The sequence below is a fragment of the Eretmochelys imbricata genome, chromosome 9 (genome assembly GCF_965152235.1).
Source record: "Eretmochelys imbricata isolate rEreImb1 chromosome 9, rEreImb1.hap1, whole genome shotgun sequence".
NCBI classification, from domain to species: Eukaryota; Metazoa; Chordata; order Testudines; family Cheloniidae; genus Eretmochelys; species Eretmochelys imbricata.
This window is the reverse complement of record NC_135580.1, coordinates 50044609-50064873: the sequence shown is the minus strand read 5'-3', so window position 1 is coordinate 50064873 and position 20265 is coordinate 50044609. Positions and strand designations below refer to the sequence as shown.

The following is a 20265-nucleotide window of genomic DNA, read 5'->3' as shown; positions in this document are numbered from 1 at the left end:
TGGTCGCTCAGAGAGGCGCTGTCTCTTTAAATCCTTCCCTCACTCAGCCTCCCCCTTAGGACGCTTTTTTTATGAATGAAAAACGTCCTTGCAATCATTATGCAAATTAGGCTGCGCCGATTGGCTGGCACTCCCCAGAGAATAAATTATGTACATTAGTGCTGGGTGAAGGCGGGCGCAGAACGTGCTGCTGGGCCACTGAGACCAATCAGAATGGCAGGCGCCGTAGCGACACGCACCATTGGGCGGTGGAAAGGGTAAACAAGCAGTGATTGACGACTCCTGGAGGGGCTGTGGGCCAATGGGGAGGGAGGGGCGGGCTCGGGGGCCGCTTGGGCTCTGGCAGCCCAAAGACTCCAGCTCCAGGCGACTCCGCGGCGGCTGCGAGGGGCTACGGGACACGGTGAGCGCGGGTCGGGGGGAGGCTGCAGCGTTCCTGGGGGAGGGGGCTGCGCGGCCGTGGGGCGCACGGGGCTCGGGCTGGCGCAAGAGGTGGAGGGCGCGCGGGTATGGGGGCGCAGGAGGGGGCGCACAGGGCTTGGGAGGAGCGAGAGGGATTGGGGTGCAGGCGAGGGGCACGCGGGGCTTAGGGGAGCGCAGGTGGGGATTGGGGGTGCCGGAGGAGGGGCGCGGGAATGGGGTGCCCATGCAGGCGAGGGGCGCCAGGGGTTTGGGGGACCAGGGGGTGGGAAGTGCAGGCGGGGGCGCGCGGGGTGTGGGGGTGCAGGCGGAGAACTTGGGGGTGCAGGCGGTTGGCGCTGGGGGTACCTAGCATCCGAGACATCCGTTTGGGGGTGCCAGGGGTATGCATGTTTGGGGTACAGGAGGGTGCGCAGGCGGGGTTAGTGTCGCCGTGCAGGTGGTGGATGTGAGGTTCATGGGGTGTAGGGGGTGGGCAGGCTTTGAGGTGCACAGGATGTGGGGGGCGGGAGCAGGTGGCTGGGGCTGGAGTGTAGGGGCGCGCGGCAGCCTGCTCTAGCTGGGGGCTGCCGGACGGAATGGCTAAGCTTGGTTGCGGCTGCTCGGAGGGCAGCCTCGTTGCCCCGTCCCCATGCGAATATGGGCGATTTGTGAGTGGAGCATTGAGTTCCCCTCAAACTGCGGGGGTGGGGGCTGAGTGTCTCTCCCAGGGCTGTGGGGGCGGGGGGGCGCATCTGAAGGAGTTTCATGAATGGGGAAAGCTGGGAAGTGTGTGCCTTGTTTTGTGAATGGGGCCCTGCGCTGGGGATCCAGTTACACTCTACCTGCTGCTGTTCCCTCTTCCATTCATAAAGCTAAAGCCAGATTTGTGTTGTGGGGGAGGGGATGCTAATTTTATTGTTTGACTGTGTTAAAGCTTTCCTGGGGGCACAGGGAAAGGAACAGGCGAGGAAGTGGCTTAACTACAGGCCCAGTTAAATACACGAGGTCTAGAGCCCTCTAAAAATGCTGCAGTTATTGAAAAACTGGACCCAACCACTACTTGGGAAGGATTTCTGGACTCAAGGCGTCTCCTTTGCATTCTTTCATGCACTGCTGAGTGTTGGAGCAGGACTCTGATATTTTAAGAGCAGGCTTTAGTCTGTAACACACAATACTGCTTGGATAGGGAAGCTGGAAAGGTCCCTCCCCTCCTAGGTGTTATGAAACTTGTGGTGTGCATTTTTCCTCTTCATGCTAAATATTTAAACACTAAATTCCTCATCTCTGTTTATGGAGAGGGGAAGTGGAAGGCTTATATGCCCTTGGATGCTTTTTAAAAAATCTACCGCAAATGTAGCGGCACAACAGTCCTGCACTCCATTGCACACCAAAACTACTCAATGTTTTCAAAAAGCAATGCAGTGAAAGTTGCTCTTTGATTAATTTACAACAGTCTGGCTTCTGGAATGGGAAGAGTTGCATCAACAGCATGAGGGAGTAGTGATTTTCCACTTCATGTAGACTTCAGTGTCAACTAAACATATTGGAAACGTTTTCTTTTTGTTACCGGGTGTTTAACTTCTCAAACATATGAGGGGCTTGGGAAGCCAAATGCTTTTCTTAAAACAATGATTTTCATTATTTTAAAATGGCCCATAGAGAAGTATTCTCCCTCTTTCTCTGACAGTACCCAGAAGAGTTAAACTTTGTTTTCTGTTTTCTTTTGATAGATTAGCTCTTTCGTATTTGTTAAGTAAACTGGGACTTACTTTCCATGGACTTGTTGCTATTTATAGCTATCTTTTAGCCATGTAGAGAGAAAATATTTGTACTCTGGGCAATTTGATCTCTCCCTTGTAATCCACGCCTTTGCCCATATGCTTGCTTTTAAGCGGTCATAATCAATCATTAGTGATGTCACAGCAGTTTCCATAGTAACTCTGTGACATCACAAACTAAAGGTTATGACCTCTCTGTTCAAGCAAGAAGTTAGGTTATAGAGGAGAAACTTGTGACTGAAGATGATCAATCATAGCAAGTTAATTGGCAAGGGGAGAAAATATCAGAGAGTAAATGGATTAGTCTTTAAACATAGCGTGTTTGTTGTGTGTTAATTGAGCCCAGCAGTTAATCCTTAAAGCTCGCAGGCAGTGTTCTTTCCATACCATTAGAGAAGGGGAAGTCTGTTCAGGCTTAAAGGCAGGTCTTGATGCTTTGCGTCTTTTTTTTTGTTCCTTAGCATTCAATCTGCCATAGTAGGAACTTTGAAGAAAACCCTTTTTCTCTGAAATTGGCTTCAATGCTGAAAACATTTAGGGGGATACTAAAGATATTGGAAGCACAATGGATGGCTTTTATGATCAGCAAGTCCCTTTCATGGTCCCAGGGGTAAGTCTTGTTTGTCTCTGTCTCCCAAGCACTTTTTGTTCTTCATCTCTCTTACCTTAAGATTTCTCTTCCTTTGTCTAGCGTGTGCTGTCTCTGGTAAGCTTGTTGTGTCCTTCATGGCAATATGTGGTCTCTCTTTCAGCAGTCTTGCACAGAGGAATGTCGAGGCCGGCCAGTGACTGACAGAAAAAGGAAGTTTTTGGACACAGATCTGGCGCATGATTCTGAAGGTAGTTAAGTCTCCCCCTCTTCATTAAGATTCAGTTTAAGTTGTCACTACTACCTCTTTTCTCCATAAAAGGCAAACCTTTTTGTAACTGTCTTACACAATTCTTTTTCTTCTGTTCCAGAACTATTCCAAGATCTCAGCCAGCTTCAGGAGGCTTGGTTAGCTGAAGGCAAGTCTTCATCTCTGCCCTTTTTCTATATCACATTTTCTAATGCATGTGTATTTGGAGCAACTAAACTATTTTACAACCCCCCCCCCCTTTTTTTTTTTCCAGCCCAAGTTCCTGATGATGAACAGTTTGTCCCGGATTTTCCGTCTGATAACTGTAAGTAACTCCCGTAGCTGCTTGTATGTTTTGCTGTGATTCTCTGATGTGATCAATGTTATGCAATATTCAATGCTGCTTTGAGTTGTTCCCTTATTACCAACAATGTAAATATAGCTGTTTTCTGCACTAATTCATGTAACTCACTAGGGTTAAGAAGAAGGTAGCATGCAGACTTGCATGGTTTTGGTTCCTCAAGATGAGGTTAGGCTATATTTCCAAGTATTCTGTCTTGACTAGATAGCTCTGTAAAGATAGTTTTATCATCTGTGGGGCTCCCTGGGAACTCAGATCTTGGGATTCTTTTGAACACCCGTGGATTGATTGTCCATAATAAAATAGCTTTTAAAATCAATTTGATCGGAACACATGTGCGGTGCTACTTGGGTAGCTAACATCTCTCTGTGATGGCCTTGGAGCTTTTCTAGTTGTAGCCTAGTGAGGCTGTCAAGGGCGAAGCTGACTGGTGAAACTTGAGCTGTGCTGAGCAGCATCACGGAGCATTAGTCACTGGCAAGCAGGCATGTTTAAAAGAAGATTGATGAAAATGCAGTCCCTTGTGAATTGCATCAGAGAGAATTGTTCCTTAGTCACAGTGATGATAGAAAACACCTGAGCCAGTTAGAGCTCCTATTTCCCCCCTTTATATGCAGCAAGCTGCTTGTGTCTGTATGTTCTCCCTGTGTGTATTTTGGACTGACCATACTGGCATTAGAGGCTAAATAAAAGCAGGACGTTCTTGGATTGTTAACTACAAACATAAATACCAGCTTGGTCTTTATTAATAGGCCTTTGTACTAAGTCATACTGCTACAGAACGTAGAGGAAATCAAATTTAGCCTGCAGTGGAACAGATTCTTTGCTGAAACTTTGTCACAGCATGCAGCAGAGTATCTCATGCTACAGTAAATGCATGTTAATTATTGCTCTTTGATTGCTTCTAAGCGAGTGGGATGTTTGCCATGAAACTGCTCCAGACAACCAACATTTTTTACTTTCTCTCTCTGCCTGGAGATAAAAGGCAGGCCTGGAGTCAGAAACACAGGTCTGTGTTGACATTCTAGCCCAGCCCTTCCAGTTCTTGCCCGGAGCAGTATAAACTGCAGTGTGTGTGGGAGGGTGACTCTTTTGGCAGAGGTTCTTTCAAGTGCCTTTCCGCGGCCTTATTTCTGTGTAACCTGAGAAGTTTAGAGAGCCAAGATGACCACCCCTGGTCGCTGGGGTTTTCGGAGTGAGCCGAGAGACCTAAGCTTTCGGGTTGAAGAGGCTTGTCTGTGTCTTGGGTGATTAAAATGTTTCCTGCCTCTGCCGAAGATAACTTAACTGAAACAAGTGGCGTAAAGAGGAGTTTGTGTTGAAATGTGGCTGTCCAGGTAACTCCAAATCGACATCTTGGCTTTATGGCGTAGCAGCACTAAAAGGATTTGTATAATTTTTCTTAGGCTAAGGCAATTCATCCTCCTGCCCTTGGAACCTAGAGCACCTGATGCAAAGGGTAGAGGAGGAAGAAGTGGTGGAAGGCAGGGGGCTACACTATGTGCTCTCCACAGTCTGTCTCCCTGTGCCTGCGTGCTCAGAGCAGCATGCTGCGTTGGTGCCTAAACTTGAATTGAAGTGAGAGGTTTGGAGAAACTATGTAATTGCCTCCCACCTCCTTAAGAAGAGTCCTGCAAGCAGCACTCTGGGCAACCGGCAGGACCTGAGCCCACATTGGGGTTCTGCCAGGCTTTCTGTGGCCTGATGGGGAGGAGAAAATGGCGGGAGGGGGGCACAAAACCTGCAGAGGAAGCAGTGAGTTGGGGGTGTGCTATCACACTGTCGGCAAGGCTGGTAGCAGCCAGTGCTGGCTTGTTGGCTTTCTTCTCTCCTCTCCCTCCCCCCACCTGCTAAATGGGAGGGAGAAAACTGAACTTTCCCCTAAGGGGGCTGGCTGGGAATCCGAACAGACTTGCACTTGCGACAAAAGGCTGTTTTGGGGCTAAAACCTCAGTAGCTTGCTTTTTTTATATATATATATAAAAATATCCCTCACCGGCCTGTAAAGAGGGCTACAAATATTACATATTGTAAAAACTCATGGTGGGGTCTGGACTGCACCCGTGTGCAGTGTCTTCTGGGCAGGACGGTAGTCTTGCACTCCAGTAGCTTTCCTTTTATAAGCTGAATGGTCCAGAAGTACTAAGGGGAGCATAAAGAGCACTTGGATTTCAGTGCCTAGTAATGTCTGTGGATGCAGACTGCTGCAAGAACACCGAAGTCCATGTTTCCTATTGCACATGCGGTCTTGGCATTGAACCCAGCTGCTGCACGATTTAAAGGGACACTGTCAACACAAATGACAGATTTGTCCTTATTTGCTATTGTTGAGATTGGGTGGGGGGCCTTAGGGGATTTGACTGAGCTTTGTGTGTAGTCAGTTTTGCTTCATCCTGCTGTTATGCAATAACATGACATAATACTCTCTCAAACCACTGTAAGTGGAACTGACAAACCGCATCACAAGAATGCTGGGTGTCTTTTCCGGCCCCACAAATGCCTCTCTGGAGGACAAAGTGTGCCCATGGTGACCCACCCTGTACGTAGTTCTGTGGCAAACGTTCTGTCTGGCATTCTCAGGGCTGGGTAAAGTCAGTCCCATCAGTCGCACCTTGCCAAAAGTTTGACAATGTAGAGAAGGCTTTGGGAAGAGAAGTGACTACCAGTTTTTGCTGTTAATTTCACAGTAACCAAGATCATCTCATCAAACCTGTTCCTCTGAAGATTTTCTATAAGGTCATGCTTAAGAGCAAACTGGAGTTTTACAATCTTCTGGGTGAAAGGGTCACTGTATCATGTGTTGTATCTAGGCTTGGAAGGATTTTGCTTTTTAATTGGCAAATGTTGGTACACCTTGATTTTTTCCACCAAACACACAGGTGGACAAATATGTCCACTGATGATGATCAAAATTTACCAAGTGGCAAAGTAAGAAAAATGCTACTTGAGAACAGTAGTGTTCTTTCAGGGTATTGACTTTTTATATTTTGACATGTGACGTGAACAGTTTGCATTTTAACAGTTATGAAACTTTGACTTTTTGAATCTGTCTACTGTCATTAAATAATTAGTCCGACCCCCACCATAACTTCCTGCAGCTGCAAACATTTGAAAAAAAAAAAAGCTTAAAATCTATCATTTTGCAGAACTTTGAAAATTTAAAGCAAAATATTGGGAAAAAATGCTTAAAAATGAACATCTCTGAAATAAATAAATAATCAAAAATGGAATTCTGCCAAGCCTAGTTGTATCCTCTTATAATGTAGAGGAGAAATGATCCCCTGCTCTCCATGGGATAAGGGAGCCATGGACCTAAAATTCCCTTCAGTCTCCAGCATCAAAGGCTGAATTCCTGAAGTCTTTTCACTGAGACCCTTTCCCAGTTGTAGCTGTAACATTCATCTCCCAGAAGTGGCTGGGGGTGGATGTGCACAGAGCCAGGAGTTCCAGTGTGTGGTTGGAACAAAGGCTAGAGAGATGGGACTCCTCTGTGACCTCTGGCTACTCATACCCATTCGACAGGTGGTTAGTCTGAGGCAGGCAAGTATTTTAAGGTCCTATTCCTGCTGTGAGCTCTCTAATTGCTACCTTCATTGATGCTCCACAGGGATCTGCTGCCGCAGGATCAGCGCCATGCTGTCTAACAGGCTGTTACGTTTATGGTGTTCTTTTAAGCATCGGAGTTCGTTGTAAGCAAGCTTCTCCCTCGGGCCCCAGTAACACCTTAAGTCATTAAAGCAAATAAAGTCAGATTGCTTTCGTTTCAGAGGAGAGATGGTTTTGTGGTTAAAACCAAGAAAGCCAGGAGGCTGGTGTTCTGTTGCCATGCTGTGCTGTATGACCCCCATAGGCATGTCCCTGAATGGCAGCGCCCTGAGGATTAAATAAAGGCTGAACAGGCACAGAGCAGGGGAAATGCGTGAATAAAACAAGCGAGCACCATGGTGCTGGACACTCCACAAATGCCCAAGTCTCGTGCTGTTTACTTGAGTTTCTCTCAGCCTGGACAGCTGAAATCGGTGGAATCAGCCCGTCTTATTATACGGTGGTCACTGCTTTAATATATTGGTTGCAAAAATGGCAAGGAAGGTTCACTTGTTTCTACAGAACCTAGATCTGGGCACATACTGGAGTCAACAGCATCCCTTCGAAGTCAGTACCTGGTTGAAAGGGGTTAGGCAAGTGGAGGAGAGTAGAAGGATTTGAATCCGAAGGTATCCTTGAACTTCCTTATGAATGGCTCCTGGTCTGTTTTGTTTGCACAGGAGAATGCCTGTTCCTTCTTTCTCCCCGCTCTGGAGAGTCAGTAAAGTGGAGAAAGTAAAAGAAAATAAAAGGTTGACCTGAAACTGAGCTATGCTGAAGGCTTCAATTAGAGCTTGAAAAGTGGTGTTCTCTCTCCTCCCCCTCCCCCGCACCCCTCTGGACTCCTCAAAGAGACAAGATGGGATCAGCTCTAGGGATTGGGTTGGGATTCTTGCCCTGAATCTTTTATAGCCTTTATTTTAAGGCCAGAAGAGGTCCCTAAGATCTAGCCCCAGGGTTCATAACTTGGGGATTGTGAGTAGTCCTGAGGTGTTGCTGCCACTCACCCTTTCTTTATGGGGCCCAAACCTTTTCTCCACGTGCGGAAAAGGTTGAGAGCCTCTGATCTAGTTGGACCTCCTGCAGGGACCAACGCAGGACATAGTTGGCAGACATCTGCTTTTTTTCCTTTCCAACCGCAAATCAGATTCTTATCCGCTCAAGAATACTAGCGCACTGTGGTGAGCTAAGTGAGGGGCGATGGGGTCGGATGCCAGAATCTATTTTTCTTTTTTTCTAAAATAACCTAAACTTAGCCTTGTGGAAAGATGCTGAAACTAGGTCTCTCTAACACCGAGTATACAGGCAGGGAACGTGAGTTTGATGGGTCACGTGGGGTAAAGTGGTGTTTTCTGGTCTGACTCAGAAAAAGCACCATCAGGCTGACGGTGTGAAATGTAATAAAATGCTGTAGTGAAAGCCAGGCTGGGCAGACAGGTAGGTTCCCTTCACTGGTCGGGGGGCAGAGGGTCTGTCCTAGGCTAATGTGTTGGTGCTGCCCCCAGGAAAGAGCAGAACTTGGAAGCGGAAGATTGCTTACCTGGCCAGTTCAAACATGGCACAGCTCTTGTGGGGTCCATTCTGCCAGTACGACATTCATGGGTGCATCCCCATAATGGTATGAGGAGATGCGTTTTCTAACCTTCTCTATAGTTAGACTAGTCACTGGCTTTTGCAGCTTCTAATTACAGTGGAGAGCAGTAGAATTGAGAGGTTGAAAGCCTGTTCGCATGCGTGTGCCCGCTCCGCATCAGGGAAGCGGTGCTGATGCCGATAATGGACTATGATCACTTTTGTTGTTAGCTCACTGATCGTTCTCTTACTGGGGCCCAGCCTGCTGCTGCGTAGGGGGAGTGAAGCACAAGTTGGTGTGACATGACCTGGCCGGCGCTGTGGCAGAAATGCGCCTCATTCCAAGGCTAGCCATGGGGGTGTCATGGGTCCAGCTCCAATGCAGCCCAGGAGAGGCGGTCAGAACAAGCGCTCCCCTGCCATGTGCCTCAATCCCCCAAAAGCAGCTGCTGAAGGTTATTTTTTCCACCTCTGATACATGGAGGGACCTCTGCAGTTCATGCTCCTCTCCGCATACCCTGGAACCCCGAAAATGCATCTAAGCTCTGCTGGCCATGAGCATGCTGAGTCCCTTGTGAGGATCAGCAGTTCTCTAAGTTGATTGCAGCTCCCCGAAGTAAAGCAGGGCTGCTGAGGTGTGGCGGGGCAGATCTTCTCCCCTCCCAGTGAATAGGAGAAATGGGGGGGGTCCCAGAGTGGGCCACTGCCCAAGTCAGCCGGGGAAATCTCGCCCAGACGTTGGCACCCAGCAGTTCTGTTTTGAACAAAGGAGCCCAAGTTTAACTTCTTGCCTCCTCCTTTGGCCGAAAGGCATTTCCGGCCCTCGCCGCAAGCTGAGTTGCGCAATCATGCTGGTTTGGAGCGAACGCTGCGAGAAGCCAAGTTCCCCAGTGCAGTGCAGGCCATTCCTGCAGTGTTTGAATTCCTTATGTAAACGTTGCGCACAGCACAGGCTTCTCTGTGTGGACAGCTGGTCTCTGTTATGATCTTAAGTGTCGTTTCCCTTTTCTTGAATGGTAGCGCTGAGCGGGAGGGATTGTTTTTTGGTCTCTGAATGAATGGAGCGTTCCAAATTGGTTGTGAATGGAGGGCGGTGCCCGCTTGCAGACTTTTTCAATGAATAACCAGGCCCCATTGTGCTGCTGGCGGAAAAACAACCCGCTCAAACAACACAGAGGCTGTTGGAGAGAAACATGCCTGTGATTGACAGCTGGAGCACCTCCAAAATACGTTTCCTTTTGCTTTCCCTGCTGCTCAGCAAGGCCAGGCTTAATGGGTGTGATAGTCTTTCTCCCCAAGGGAGGGAATTAACACTAGACATGCTGAAGGGCTGCCACTTAATGAGAGAGAGGGGCCCCAGTAAATCTACCATGCATTGCTGAATGCCTCTGCTTTCACTAAAGCAAGGATTGATCAGGAGAGTAGTCACTCTTCCCTGCCCCAGCGAATGGCACAGTTGTGAGTGCCTGTCCCTGCATGTCTGCTGAAGGAGAAGGAACGGCCAATGGAAGGCAAGGTCTACACGCCGTAAAGGATTCTGCGGCACCCTCCGATCTTGGGCAATTTTTTAATTTTTTTAAAATCTAGTGATGACCAACTTAATTAGCTGAGCCTGGAGCCAAGCTGCCTCCTCTCCATTCCTTACTGGAGAGAGAACTGCAGACTGACTTAGCTATGAAGCCTCTCTCAGGATTTCTCTGAGGCCCATAGTACCAGCTGAGCAATTGGGGGGGGGAGGCGTTCCATGCTGGGAGCATTAGCCCTGGGTGCACTTGGTGAGCAGCTAACTAGCCAGGAAGGCTGGGAGCACTTAGTTCGGGGCTGGTCTCTCGGAGTATATGGGGGAATGTATTGAGACTGTGTAGAGCTAATACTCCACTTCTAATTGAACAATACAGCCAGGCTTAGTCACTACTGGGTAAAGAACTCTGACATCCTCCCTTGCCTAGAGTGGCTGCTTTTAGAAATTAATTAGGTTAAGCATTTATTAGTTGGTTTAAAAAATTATATATAGTGAACAGACTTCGTGAGTATGTCAGAGGCAGCCTGAACTGGGAGTGATCTGGTTTAGGTTTTAAAGGGACACTGTCCTTTGAACTACTCAAGGGCGTGGAATTTTTGTATTCCACCTTAATCTGACTAACGTCGCTTTTAGTATTTCTGTAAACTCATCTGCAAGTTCAAACGGCCAGCAGGGTGGGCATTTGAATTTGTCTCACGACTGTGTTACTGCTGAGTTATGTGTGCCTCCAGGCTCTTTGACCCACAGGGCCCTCTCCCAAAGGAGCAGTAATTAACGTGAGGCTGTAATTATTGGCTTCATACAGTAATGAACGCTGCCTAATTTCTCATGCATTTAACCCTACTTGTGCTGCCTCTCTTCCCCAACCATCCAAACTACTCGATTCCACACCCCAGAATTCAATACCCAGCCCACCATCTTCCAGCTGCCCCAGTGCTAAGCCAGCCAGGGACAGCTTTGGCTGGGGTGTGGGGACAGCTCTGCTTCTGCAGGGGAGTGGACAGGGCTGGCCTGTGTCCCCCATCAGCAGGATCCTTGGGGTCCTGTTATGCAGGAGCTATTAAGCCTCGGCTGTGATGATCTCTTCTGCCTTCTCCCTTTCCATGGGGAGAGAGGTGGGACTTTTGCAGGTTGCTTTCTTTTGGCCAGTGGCGATAGCTCCGTGAAGAAGGTGGAGACTGTTTAGGTGCATGCTGGCATCGCACTGCAATTCTAGCTGTCTAACTTGGAGCTGGTTTCAGTAAGGAGAAAGGGGATACTGCATTCTGGCTACTAGCTTTTGAAGTAAGAAGATCAAAGCCGAGTTACTGAATTAGATGAAACCCTCCCCCCACCCAGCAGACCACACCCCAACCAAAAAGAGAGTATATAGAGCAGCTGACAAACTTCAGCTTCAAAGTACAGTGGGGAGGAAAAATCCTGTAAAAGTAACTGGATTAGTCCCAACTTTTTGTGCCACTTCTCTGGCTACCAGAGCTGGAACAGAATGAGGAGCATCTTGACCTGCAGAGAAGATGCTAGCCGGCCGATAGTGTTTCTTCTGGCTCCTACTATAGAGTCAATATCTCTAAAATATCTAACAGAAGATATAACTACTGAGAATAAACCAGATTTCACATAATAGAATCACAGAAAATTAGGGTTGGAAGGGACCTCAGGAGGTCATCTAGTCCAACCCCCTGCTCAAAGTAGGACCAACCCCAACTAAATCACCCCAGCCAGGGCTTTGTCAAGCTGGGCCTTAAAAACCTCTAAGGATGGAGATTCCACCACCTCCCTACGTAACCCATTCCAGTGCTTCACCACCCTCCTAGTGAAATAGTTTTTCCTAATATCCAACCTAGACCTCCCCCACTGCAACTTGAGACCATTGCTCCTTGTTCTGTCATCTGCCACCACTGAGAACAGCGAAGCTCCATCCTCTTTGGAACCCCTCTTCAGGTAGTTGAAGGCTGCTATCAAATGGGCACTAACTTCTCTGCTGAGCTATCTGAAACCAAGCTGTGAGTGGTTCCTGACCCTGCTTGACAGCTGGCTCCCCAACCGCCAGGGTGAGCCTGCACGTGGCTGGGTCTGCCTCACTGGATCTTCAGAGCCACAGCCCTGTTAAGCCTGATCAATGCTAAAATAGCTGCAACTTCAGCAAACAAGAAAGGTTAAATATATGGGGCCGCCCGTCTGCAAAACCCCAAGGTGCCGTTCTGTTGAGCCTTGTGGAAGCAGGTTCCAAAACCAGATGACTCCAAAGGCTTTGATAATCCATAATCTGAAACTTTATATTCCTGGGATTTCTACAGCCATGGACTCTGCCTTCTGACTTGTGCTCTGTAGCAAACCACTGCCTCCAGGCCAGTGGTGTCGGAAGGGAGAGCAGATTGACTAGCACGCTGCCGGAGGGCAGGGAGTGCTCCAGAGACCAGAGCTCTACTGTCAATGCCTGATCAGGGGAATTCCCTCTCCCATGAGCTCAGCGGTCATTGTAATGATGTAGCAAAACCCAGGGGACCTCATTGAATCAGATGGGAGCCACCCGTGTCTGTGCTGCGTCAAAACTTGTAGTTGCCCCAAGTTTTGAGCAGCTCAGTCCTTGTAAAACACGTGGGTCCTTCTTGCTTTTTTTATCTTCACGGCTTCCAAAGTATTTGTCCATGATCACAGAAGGGGCCAATCTGCTGGTGGGTTTGCTTGTGTGCTTTCCCTATGGAAGGCTTCTGGGAATGTGTGTGTGCACCGTTCACTCGTGGAGGAAAAGCTTCCTTACTGTAAAATCTCCTCAAGAAGCTGGGCTCTCCAACTGGCTCTTGGGAGGAGGTGTGTGTTTGGGGGTTGTACTCCAGGCAAAGCTGCCCATTGAAAAGTGTTGCCATATTCTTGACCTCAGGAGTCAAGGGGTGAGTTCAGGGGTGAGTCTTCCTGTTCTCTCTCAGGAGTAGGATGGCATCTTTCTGTGTTGCTCTGAGGATAGGTGCCGACTCCCTGGGTGCTCCGGGGCTGGAGCACACACAGGGAAAAATTAGTGGGTGCTCTGTACCCACCAGCAGCCAAGCTCCCTGCCCCACCTCGCCTCTGCCTCCTCCCCTGAGTGTGCCACATCCCCACTCCTCCGCCTACCTCCCAGCACTTGCTGCCACCAAACAGCAAGGGAGGAGGGGGAATGTGGTGTGCTCAGGAGAGGAGGCGGGGCTGGGGTGTGGATTTGGGGAAGGAGTCGGAGTTGGGGCGGGGACTTTGGGGAAGGGGTTGGAATGGGGGCGGGAGCGGGGGCAGGGATGGAGTCAAGGCAGGGCCGGGGACAGGGGGTTCGAGCACCCACCAGCACCAGTAGAAGTCAGTGCCTATTGCTTTGAGGGCTTTGAATCCAAATTAAGGACTGGCAACAAACACTCAATTCCCATCTGGACAGTAAGGCCGAGTGGTTGAGAGCCAGCTAGAGGGGGATTCTCAGTGAAGTTGCTCTTCATAGAGCAGATCTGTCTAAATGGCTTTATGGTCACTTTACTGCAAGCAACTCTTCATAGTCGTTTCTTGACTGCCCTGACACCGTTCCCAAACATAGAGGTGAGACCCTGTAAAGTGAACCTTCGCTGCTTTGTGCACTGGGAATCCCACCCACAGTGGTGGCATCTCCCCACTTCTCAGTCGAGAGTACTCTAGGAATGGGGGCTTGGATTATGATGTCTGACCAACTGTAACAGTATATTTACCTGACTGTTGTACAGCTGAACAGCTGGGTGGACAAACAACCCAGGTGCGCGCTGAGGCATTAGTTCTGTAGTTTTTGTTCTGCTAATCTGCAAACATCGTGTCTTTCAGTGGGTCTTGTTCACTTGCAGGTTAGCAGGTTTCTGCTGTGTCCACGCAGTTATGGACTGCGTTGCACTTAGTCTGTGCGCTGGCTCCCTGCTGTGTCTCGGGAGCCTTGTCCTTTATAACTAAACAGACATTTCATGTAGCCTCTGAGGTGTATTGTAATTGAGGTGTAATTTACTGTCAATCATGTCAACAGGCCCTCTTTAAAGGCACTCCTACAGTGAGCTCTCAGGCCCGTCCCCCTCAGCACAGTCACCAGGCCCATGTTTTGCCCTTTCAGGGTCTGTCTGTGCTGCACACTTAGCCCGGGTCCATGGGACCCGGGCGTATGTACTAGGGGTTTCCAAGCCAGTTGTTGAGCATTCACGCTACGTTGCAAGCCTGGGTTTACAGCTGGTGGACCTGGGAGTCTCAGCAGTGCTAAGGTGTCCATACTGCACTACTCAGACCTTCTCACTCGGATCTGCGGCTTGACATGCGTCCACCCTGCAAACTGACAGGGCTTGGACCTGAGTCCCAGCAGCACTTGAGCTCTGATCCCCTCCCCCCGGCAGGGTCCTAGGACCTGGGCCATGAGTGCTTGCTGATCCGCATCAGACTGATTTGTGTGTGGACAGAAGGGGGGCTTGGGCTTAGTGTGTAGTGTAGACATACGCTCAGAGGGCAGGCTCTGCACCGCCTTTCCTTTTTCTTTGTGCTCCTCCCCTGCCCCAGTGATCACTAACTGCCCTTGCTTTGCAAGATGGGAACATGCATTATGCTAAGCACCACCAGACTAATTCTGATGTGGTTATAGCACATCTGAGCCTCTGGCAGGCTGCCATTATGTCTGCTGCTGATCCCCCTCTGCTGCCTTCTTGCTCATAGAAAGAGCCAGCAAACACCATCATTTGTGTTAAATGGAGCCTGGGGGAGGGGTTGCTCTGTTTTTTAACTCCCTTCCCTACTGGAAAAGGACAGCGCGGCAGGCAAGCACAATCCAGTCACCAACTCCGAAGAGTAGCATGTGATGTTCTACCCCTACCCCAGCTGGGAGCTGTGTGGCAGTTCTCTTCATGCAGTCAGTAGACTCCCCCAAAGGCTGAGCGACCACCCCCTCCTGAAGAAAGAAAAGGAGGACTTGTGGCACCTTAGAGACTAACCAGTTTATTTGAGCATAAGCGTTCGTGAGCTACAGCTCACTTCATCGGATGCATACTGCAGAAGCTTCTGCAGTTTCCACAGTATGCATCCGATGAAGTGAGCTGTAGCTCACGAACGCTTATGCTCAAATAAACTGGTTAGTCTCTAAGGTGCCACAAGTACTCCTTTTCTTTTTGCGAATACAGACTAACACGGCTGTTACTCTGTCACCCCCTTCTGCACACTTGCTGGGCAGGAATCCTTGTGTTGATCTTTTCCCTTCTTCCCAGAGCTATGCCAAATATCAGCCGATAGTGGAAGGTGGCTGTCTACACTTAAATTGCAACAGTGACAGTTTTAGTGCTTCAGTGCAGCCACTCCCTACAACCACAGTGGCTATAGTTAAACCACTGCCCCAGAGAGAATTTTTCTGTCAACCTAGCACTATCTACACCGACGGGGGTGGAGGGTTAATGGGCTTAACTAGTAGCTGGGGGTGTGTGGATTTTTCACGCATAGCAGGTTTAGTGTAGACCTGGCCTTAGTCTCTGCATTTTCTGTGCAGGGGCTAAGTTTGACTGACTGACGTTTCACCCAGTGAATGGCCCACTTCCTTTTAAAAGACACAGGGAAAATCTCACCCAGCTTTTCATAGCTGCAAAGGCCAGAAGGACTCTTATAACCTAGTCTGAGCTCCTGCATGATACAGGCCAGAGAGCCTCATCCAGTTGCCCCACTACCCGCAGGGAAACCTGTTGGATTTTTCCAGCCTGATTCCCCCACCTGGTTTGTCTCTAGGGCTGGTGGCAGTCCAGTGAAGACAGTCGGGGCCCGTTACTGGAGCAGACAGTCCTGCTGGTGGGGTCAGGCCAGAGCTCTTGTTCTACCATTTCAGTGGCACTCTAGCTCCCTGCAGAGCGGGAAAAGTGAAGTCGTTTCCTGTGGCGTGGTGGTCGCGGGGAGCCGCTAAAGAGACCCGCTTGCAGGATTGTCACTGTTGTTTCTCAGTGCTGCGGCAATTCTGCTGGTCTCGTATTAAAGAACTGTGACCCCTCCCCCCACTCCTAGAGGTCAGTGATACCAGGACAGGGGGAGAGACTGGCTCCCGACTAGATGCCCCATGCCGCCCCATACGGGGAATAAATACTGCCCTCCCGCTGTTCCAGGTCAGTCTCCTCTGGCTGTGGCTGGTGGGGGGGCTCCTGCCTTGCTTCTGCATTGCTCTCTTGCTCCTTGGGGTGTGGTGCCATGGCGCACTTGCTTGTGCTGGGTGAACTGTATGGATTGGGGCTCCAGCTTCTGCACTGAGGTCCTCCAGTCCCTTGCTCAGCGGGTAACCCCCTCCTCCCCACTCATGATGCACAACCAGATCTTGCTTTGCAGCCGGCTTCTTCAGACTGAGCAAGAAGCTTACTTACCTCACAGGGTCCTGCCTTTCCGAGAATCCCTTGCTATCCAACCCACTTTCTGGTGGAAATCAGGAACAGGCTGTGCTGGGCCTGAAGCTTCTCTTAAAGGGCCAGCATCCTATTAAAGTCCCCTCCGCTCTCCTTCCCAAGCTCCTATCTGTAGCTGAAGCAGCACAAGTCCCAGATCACTCTGACAAATGATTTTCCCTTTGCGGGAGACGGATGCAGCCTGTATTCCTACATCCTCCTCCACAGGTGACTGAGAGTCTGTTGGCTGGCCCCTAAGAGTCCAGCTCTGAATGGCACGGCTGTGCTGCCTCCTTGCCGAGAACAGGCTCATCCCCCTCTGCTAGCTTGTATGTCCCCTCTTGGGGGTCCTGGCCCCCCTGTGTTCCGAGGCAGTGGAAGGCAGATCTGCTTGCAGTTACTAAGTAGAGTTTGGACCGCAATGATGGTGGTGAGGGTCGCTTTCTGTGCAAAAAACAGAGCGTTGATTCTTGGCCCTCCTGTGCCAGACTGTGCTCCATCAGGAAGCTCCTGGCTTTCGAGGATGTGCTTAGGCTATAGGAAGCGGGTGTGGATTTTTATGTCCTTGATAGAACAGATTACAGCCAAGAGGCCTGTCTGCTATCTGAAAGCACTAAGATACCAAGGCCTGCTCCTTTAAAGTATGGGGCCAGCCTCGGTGCCTGGCCAAAACTCCCTACCTCTGCTACTGGGCAATATGCTGTGAACAGTTTCTGCCTGGCTGGCTGGCTGCCCTATAGTCCGGGGGAGGCTGAGTTCCAGTGGTGCAGTAAGCAGGTCATTTGCGAAGGATCCTCTGTGATAAAAGGCAGTGTGTGAATGTAAGCCCCGTCTCCCAAACGGTACGTGGTAATCATACGTTACTGTCATAAAACATTGGCTGAAATTTCAGATTTTAAGCATAAAGGGGAGTAAAATTAGAGTCTGCTCTTAAAAAGGATTGTGTTGCGCACTCATTCGTGCGTGCAGTTAAGCGTTGGAAGTATCCATCCGTTTCCTTCTCCCGCATGGCTCCACACTCGCTGAAACCCATGCCAGCGGATTGCAGCAATAGTCCCAAGTATGGAGACTGAGAAGCTGTGATGCAAGTTAATCACTTCTTTCCCTCTTCTGATTTTAGTGGTACTTCACGCCCCACCTCCGACAAAGATCAAGCGGGAGCTCCACAGCCCTTCTTCCGAGTTGTCCTCTTGTAGCCGTGACCAGGCTCTCTGCGCTAACTATGGAGACAAGTGCCCCTACAGCTACTGGTAGGTAGAACTGGGATTCGTCCCCAGGGCCACAGAAGGTGGGGGTGGCCTGGGGACTGGGAGGCATGGAAACCAGATGCTGGAGAATCCATCTGAGACGGATGTTATCACCTCTGTGATGCTCATGAAAACCCCTCCAGGCTTAGTGGGAGGGGAGATTTTTAAGCGCACTCACTATGAGAGCTAGCTTCTTACTGATTAAATTCCTGAGCTCATGGAAGTGAGGGCAATGCCAAGCTGCACAGAGCATCAGACTTCCTTGTGTTTCCATGAGCACTGTTTACAATTGCTGATTTAACCTGGAAAAACAACCCTAAATACGCAAATGGGCAGGATCAGCTTCCAAGAGATGTTTCTTTAGGGCTCTCGTACGTTAACGTGCACCAAGGCAGTTGTTGAGACATCCAAAGGTCTGCAGCAATCCTGGACAGCGCTGTGCGTGCAGGCTTCTTCAGAATGCTCATTTCTCTGGAAACGAAATCTACACGGCTCTCGAACGCATAGTGCTGTCTAACTGCTAGTGAGCACTAGGTGATGCTCAGCTGTATGTTAACTACTAGTATCGATCAGCAGAGGTTGGTCCATCAAGCAGGTCACAGCTAGCTCCTGCAAAATACACTGAAAACAGGCCTGAAGGAGGCGGGGGGGAAATACGACAAGTTATTCTCTTACTTTTAATGAGTGGAAGCTAAAATTATCTTTGAGGAAAACGTGCGGCAAGTGTTAAAGCAGGTCCCTGTGACGCAGCTTGTCTGTCACTCATGTGAAGTACAAAGATTCCCTTGGGGCTGCTAGCAGATTGGGCTGCGTTAGCACTGTTGCTGCCTCACAACCAGGAAATGCAAGCAAGTCTGGGCTGTTCTGAGTAGTGGGGTGAAAGCTGCGTGAATGCCGTACTCACTACATCATGGTCCTCTCCATCTTCTGTTCACAGTGCCTATGATAGGAAGCCCCCTGCTGGGTTCAAGCCATTAACCCCACCTGCCACCCCCGTGTCCCCTGTCCAGCAGAGTTCCTCGCTTCCTCACCCTCCACCCACTGCATCAGTGCAGACCGCTGTCCATGTTGCCCCGGCAGGCCCACTGCGGGGGGCTCCCCCGGCGTCTGCCCCGCACGCTCTCCAGGAGCCAAGGCAGCAAACGTTCGCTGTGCCCCAGCCACCTCATCAGCCCATGCACATGCCAAAGATGATGCCTGAAAACCAGTATCCAGTGGAGCACAGGTAATGAGCCAGGTTTGCTTTGTCACATGGCACATGCACGGCAAGAGACCTGGTGTCTTGTGTTCTGAACGTTCTTTCCTCATTGGTTTTGCTCGTTTGACCAGAGGAGACACACGGGGTCACATGCTTCTCCCCACCCCCACTCTCTTGTTGCTTGGCTTGTGCTGAGCATGCTCAGTAACACTGCTGAAGCCTTCTGCCCTCAGTCGCTCTCTCTTCTCCCCCTCCGCCCCCCCATCCCCCCCTACTATTGGCAGGGATGGGTCATCTCTTGGTCTCACACCATGTGTTGGGGTGAGGAAATAGTTTTCTAGGGGGCATTGCTGTACCTGCAGCATAGTTGCTAACTTTCCTTCTCCAGCCCTGGAACCACAGGGTTATTGTAAGCTGGGGCAGCTGGCTTGTAACAGTACACTTGTCAAGTATATCACCTTTTTCAGTGTTGAACATTAGGCAACTTTCTCCCCTTTTCCCCCTACTGACAGAGAGTGAGCCCGGGGGCTGCCTTGTCCTCCCAAAGAGAAAACAGGGTTACCTCTGACTCCAATTCAACGGCTCACTTCTGGAACGCCTTCCTTTGCCTTCACAGAACACTGGAGAATCCTGTCTCGGGTTTGTCTTCGATCCGTGGCTAGAGGGCTCTTCCGGCAGTTTGCTCCATTGCCTAAATGATCAATGTTAATATTGGAAACTTCCTTTGCTGTAGTTTACACCAATTACTTGGATCTCTGCGAATTTTTCTCCGAGCTCTTTTCTTTTGAAAAGACGCAGGTCAGCAGCCTTGGAGACTGTCTGGGCTCTTCCCAGAAGAGAGACAGTATTAGCCGTGATGGCACTGACTGCCCTTCTCCCCCATCCCCTGTAATTTTTCTCAAACTCCTATCTGGCTGTGTGCGGGGTGGGGACTTCCTCTAGGGATGAGCGGTTTGGTCGGTGTGTCTGCCCGTATTGCTCTTCAGACTGATACTGCAGTAAATGTGCCGCTCAGTACCAGTTGTGGGTTTTGTTGTAGAAGCTAGTCAAACAGCACTTGGTCTAGGACCACTAAACTAATTTGACTTAGGAAATGGAGCAGCCAGTTCTTTGGATCACAAAGACCCTGGGTGGGATTTGAACTGATTTTATAGAGGTGATAGGTTCTGTCTGCTATCCTTTCCCACATTGCTTCTGTCTTCACTTACTGATGGTATTAATTGATTCTCCTCTTGAGAACATGCCTTTCACGTATCTGTAGATACTTTGGGTATCTTGACCCCCTGCCCATCTCTTCTCTAGACTGAATACATCCCAGTCTCTTAAGACCAAGGAAAAATTGTTCTCCAAACCTTGCATTGTATTGCTTTCCTCAGAATTCACCAGTTCCTTT

General features: G+C 49.6%; 1 protein-coding gene across 4 annotated transcripts in view; it reads left to right on the top strand.

The window, feature by feature from the left end:
* Positions 1-320: 320 nt before the first annotated feature.
* ETV5 (ETS variant transcription factor 5) overlaps positions 321-20265 on the top strand; it is a 37733-nt gene continuing 17788 nt past the window's right edge. For 2 of the 4 annotated variants that reach the window (XM_077826915.1, XM_077826917.1), the window contains exons 1-7: positions 321-403; positions 2642-2790; positions 2933-3020; positions 3141-3188; positions 3294-3344; positions 17548-17677; positions 18612-18899. In XM_077826915.1, coding sequence (XP_077683041.1) covers positions 2746-2790; positions 2933-3020; positions 3141-3188; positions 3294-3344; positions 17548-17677; positions 18612-18899 — 650 coding nt within the window. In that variant the 5' untranslated portion in view covers positions 321-403; positions 2642-2745. The remainder of the gene's footprint in view (positions 404-2641; positions 2791-2932; positions 3021-3140; positions 3189-3293; positions 3345-17547; positions 17678-18611; positions 18900-20265) is intronic. The other 2 variants (XM_077826916.1, XM_077826918.1) reach the window with 2 other exon arrangements.